A 5,000-nucleotide genomic window follows, 5' to 3' on the forward strand; every position below is an offset into this window, starting at 1 on the left:
AAAACTGTTCACTGTATCTCGGTTGTGTGCGCTGGAGTGCAAAATCATTTTGTACTACGGACCACAGTGAAGAGAAATGGTGGATAACAACGCCGTTCATTATTCTCGGACGATCTGTAACCGAATATCAATGTGCTGACGTTTTGTTTGTTTACCCGCAAGAGACGCACATGCTGTAAACAACCTGGGCTGCGAGCGAACGCGACTTTTCAACCTAGTCCTTTGATAACGAGGCCATGAATTACCGAGTATAATCAAAAGCATGCAAAAAGGATTAAAATATAAAAAAGAGGAAAACATGTTTTCAACCTTTAAAACATTCTATTGCAAGAGTGCTCGTTTTCGCAAGCACTCGACGTTCTTCCAACCTCTTAAACCATAATAATGGGAGAAAGAACGAAGAGACGGCGTACACAAGCCACTCACACTTTGAAATACCGTCTCATAAAACCTAGACTATCATTGTATGCTTCTCATATTGTCTTGATATTCATGAATCGTCATTATTATTCATGAATGTACCATAACCGTGGCGTAAATACCATAAATACCATTCCCATTTAATGGAGTCTGAGAACTGGGCACGAGTATATTGCCACGGCGCCATAGCGTCTCTGATCATAAAGACATAATCAAAATGCGTAGTCATAGCGCCGCAGTTTTCCAAAGGGTTTCTCACAGAACGTTCTCTCGACAGATGGCCGCGATGAGCCGCGGCCTGGCCACTGCGCTCCTCCTGGCCACCGCGCTGTGCCGCCTGGCTCAGGGACAGCACGGAATCGCAGAGTCCAGGGCCCTTCGCGTCCAGGGCGCTCTCGATACGCATGGCTTCCACGGTGTCCAGAGGTTTCGGCAACTCCTGAAGATTCACGAGAACCGCCACAATCTTCCCGGGGGCGTGATACTTGCGCGCCCCCCTCAGGTGCCGCCGCCCCATCCCGCCACCCACGAGTTCTTCACGACTCCAGACCTATCATTCCCTGTAAACTCGTCGAGTCTTACGCGACCCCCCGTGGCAGACACACCCATCTCTCCTCATGAGCATCACCACCAGGAGGCGCAGGGATCTCCAGGACTCTCGGCCGCTCCAGAGGCGCCAACACTCCTGGATCACTCCGACGCTTCTCCGCCAACCACGTCCCCACATGGCGTTCCCCAGACACCCCAGCTTGCCCTGCCATTCCCCGAGTCGCAGGCGCCCGCACACTCCCTGTCTCACTTCGAGTCTACAAGAGTGGCCCAGCCATCTCCCGAGGCCCCGAGAGCGCCCGAGATCCCGGCCCATCTGCCCCTCGACCTCGTCAGCCGCCTCAAGGAGTACCCCTCCCTGGAGGAGTCCCTCAATCAGGCGCCATTACCCGCCTCCATGCACACTTTCTTCGAACCAACAATACAGGTATAGATTTTATGGTGGAAGAAAAACCCACAATGCACAAACTAGATTTACTGAAATAAATGAGACAACAGTTTCGATATCCTCCTGGATTCCACCCACAGAAGGATTTCGAAAATGTTATCTCATTTATTTCGAAAAATCTAGTTTGCACATTGTTTTTTTCTACTATTGTAACAACACGGTAGTGCTTTCCATTCATATCTTATTTTCATAGATTGGAAAAGCCAGTTCCATGTTCTATAAAGATAGACCCTCACTATATATCGTTGTTTGCCATTTAATAATAACTTCGTCGAAAATATATACAGAAATCTACTTGAAAATGACGCTGAAGTAATTGAAACAAACAGCTAAATCAATTCCTAAAAACTGCAGAGCAACATGAAATGAAATCCCAAACGACAGAGACTCCACGGGAAGTGATAGGAAGCCCTGTGAAATATGGACTTTAATTGACGATGCAGTATGTTTATGGAGTCGTTTCCCCTCCACTGTTGCACACCGTTGTAGATATCATGTTATTCGATTCAGAACCAAAGCAAGGGTTAAAGCTGTACGCACCAGAGCAAATACGAGTCCACGCCTTAACAAAAATAATCTTAGAACGAAATTCATCTCGTTTTCTTTTTCTTTTTTGCTTTCTTAAAACAAATACCCATGGTACTTTCGTTTTTAATTCAAAACGACAATTCCTCCCCAGTCCCCTTAATGATTCTACCCACAGGTCAGGGCCGAGGAGGTCACTGATGAGGAGTGGGATCAGTACCTGGAGAGCGAGTGGGAGAGCCATGGCATCGTACCCTCCTTCCTGCCCCGCCCCCCTCCGTACCTCATCAACGTGAACTATGGCGACCACTTGTGCGTGCACTTGGGTTCACTTATGACGCCGGCCCAGGCAAGACATCAACCCAAGGCTTTGCAGTAAGAACTTTTGGTATTGTATCGTGGTTAGTACACATAAAAATATAATAAAAATTAAAGTATATTAACATGTCAAAGTTAATGAGGCACAAATACCTAATTAATAATAATAATAAAAAACAGCTGATTAATTCCACGGTTATCAAAACACATAATTTCCGGTAAGCATAACATTCCCAGGGAACGCGAGTTGCCACGTCGTATTTACAGCAAGCGGCCGGCCATTTTGTCCTATTCAAGCTCCAGCGCTCGGCAACAAGTTAATCTAAATTGGCCCGCCTGTGAGCCTCGTCTACAGTCGTGCCGTTGCCCACAGGTTCCCGGGGGAGTCGGGTCGGCACTACGCCCTTCTGCTGCTGGACTTGGACCGCCCTCCGAAGCCCTACGTCAACTGGATGCTGGTCAATATCCCTCACAAGCAGCCGCAGAAGGGTCAGTTCATCCATTTATATCCCCCTCTGGTCTGATTTCCATTGTCAATTTCACGGCAAACAAGACGAAGCTCCGTGGACAGGGAAGAGCAAATAAGAACAGCCATACTCCACATAATAGGCAAACAGTCCAAACGCCACGCATTCCCTAAAGTCCTAAACCAAATCAAGTCGCCAAACTTTCCCCTAAAGCTTAACTCAACTTCTCCTTCATCTGTGCCTTAGACTCCTTGATCCCCCCCCCCTTCTACTCTACCAATAGCTGATCTGTGTGGTTTTGCGGTTTCGTCCTTAGGTACGGAGGTGGTGCAGTACGACCCTCCACGACCTGCTCAGGGATCGGGTTCTCACCGTGTGGTGTTTCTGCTGTACCTCCAGCAGGCCGCCATCCCTTCTGACGACCCTGCACTGCCTAAGGCTAGGTCATGCCAGGTTAGTTTTCAATAATGTTTGTGAGCTATACAACTAGATATCCTCGTTTGCAAAGGCTCATAATACCTGTGTTTAGAAAGCGTTTCTTACGAAAGTCTCCTTGAAGTACACTTTACACCTCTGCCTTAAGGGACAGAAGATGAGAGTGTAAGTCTCCATGCTAAATTTGAAGATTCATTTAAGGTAAATCTAAGCAACCAAAAAAACTGCAGATGGTCTTGATTCACCCGATTCGAACAGCTCAATCCTGAATGCGTTTGAATAAGTTATTGCTCATTGTCAACACAGATATCAATATATACTCTCTCGTATCTGTTTGTGTTTACAACGTCTCATCTCAACTTTCTGGCGTTCCCTCCGGGGTTCATCAACAATGTATTACCGTACATGTCTGTTCCTTCCCTGACAGAAATCCGGTCGTGAGATCGTGGATCTGGACGCGATGTCACGTGACCTGGGGCTGAAGGGTCCCGTGGCAGGGAACTATTTCCTGGCCGAGTGGGACGTCACGGTCGAACACAGCTGCACTCCGCCGCGCCGGTAGTGCACTCGCGCCCCCACCTGCCTCCAGTTCGTACAGCTTACTTGCCTGTCTACAAAATTCGCTTAATCAATCTAGAGATGCAAAGTGTGCCCGACATGCTGCTGCATCCATCCATCCCCGTCACAGCTGGTGGCATCGTCAACGGCCCTCACCCTTGCAAATCCGTTGTCTCGGTAATTACCATATTTAAAAGTGCTATCGAATCCCATTCTGATGGAATTTAATAAATAATTAATTCATAGTTGGAGTAATTAGTTTTAAAAGCAGGCAATGTATCGATTTGCACGGTGGGTACAAATCATATCAAAAACGAATTATCTAGTCTTACCATACACAATTACATTACAAAAACAAACAATTATTATTACATAGTGTAACCCAAATAAAAAATATATATGCAAATATACATAAGACTAATTGCTTTAGTCATATTTATAAATACACAGAATAAACATTCGAATAAATATAAGATAACCCCAGTATATACGACTTTTCATTTGCCTCTCCTGCCGTCACGCAAGACTCGGCAGCACCCTCGAGGCCCAACACGCTGCCTCCCCTCAGCCTTGCGCGGCCTCCTGCCCGGCCCTCTGCCTCGCTGCCGGGAGGATGGTATTACAAACATCGTCCGCATGCATATGCATGCAGCTGGAATTACAAATACCCACGATCAAATTTGACAGGATGAATATATATACATTTATGCAGCATGTATCTGCACATGTGTATGTATGTCTCTTTAAATAAAGCTTAAACAGCCGCCCAAACTGAGCGGGAGAGGGAGAGAAAGGGAAAAGAGAGAGCATATATTTTTCCCCTATGTATTCCTCATACCAAACTCTTCTTTCTCCTCCCCTTCTCTCCCCCATTTCGCAACCCCATCTATCCATTTGACTTCTTTTTCCGCGCATTTTTGCCACACCTCCCCGCTCCCCTTTTTCCTTCTCCCTCCGCCCGCGCCATTCCCGTCCATTCCTATCCGCTGCGTCGCGCCCGTCCCCTTCCCTCCCCTCGTCTTCCGTAATGAAATACCCGTCCTTCAATTAACTGGTCACAGAATACTTCACATGTATTATGTCAAGAGAGATCCGCCGCAAGGCATAATGCTAAATTGGAAGAGCCATTTGGTCGGTTCTCCTCTGCCGTCCCGCCATATTCTGGCCTCTCGATCCGGGACTTCGCGAAAAGAAATCTTAATGACGTCATGTTGGTTAAGAACCTTTGTTGAGTATTTTCCTTCTCTGGGGATCTGTAAACATGACATTTAATGAATGTA

At 46.9% G+C, this 5,000-nt stretch overlaps 2 protein-coding genes across 16 annotated transcripts in view; one reads left to right on the forward strand and one right to left on the reverse strand.

Annotated features, from left to right (window-relative positions):
* LOC113810851 (uncharacterized) overlaps nt 1-4,206 on the forward strand; it is a 19,763-nt gene extending 15,557 nt beyond the window's left edge. The window contains exons 2-6 of the mRNA XM_027362497.2: nt 698-1,396; nt 2,121-2,317; nt 2,634-2,749; nt 3,044-3,180; nt 3,590-4,206. Of these exons, the coding sequence (XP_027218298.2) occupies nt 698-1,396; nt 2,121-2,317; nt 2,634-2,749; nt 3,044-3,180; nt 3,590-3,724 (1,284 nt within the window). The 3' untranslated portion in view covers nt 3,725-4,206. The remainder of the gene's footprint in view (nt 1-697; nt 1,397-2,120; nt 2,318-2,633; nt 2,750-3,043; nt 3,181-3,589) is intronic.
* Nucleotides 1-5,000, reverse strand: part of LOC113817707 (uncharacterized) — a 714,080-nt gene that overhangs the window by 47,465 nt on the left and 661,615 nt on the right. The window lies entirely within an intron of this gene.

The sequence above is a fragment of the Penaeus vannamei genome, chromosome 17 (assembly GCF_042767895.1).
Source record: "Penaeus vannamei isolate JL-2024 chromosome 17, ASM4276789v1, whole genome shotgun sequence".
NCBI lineage: Eukaryota > Metazoa > Arthropoda > Malacostraca > Decapoda > Penaeidae > Penaeus > Penaeus vannamei.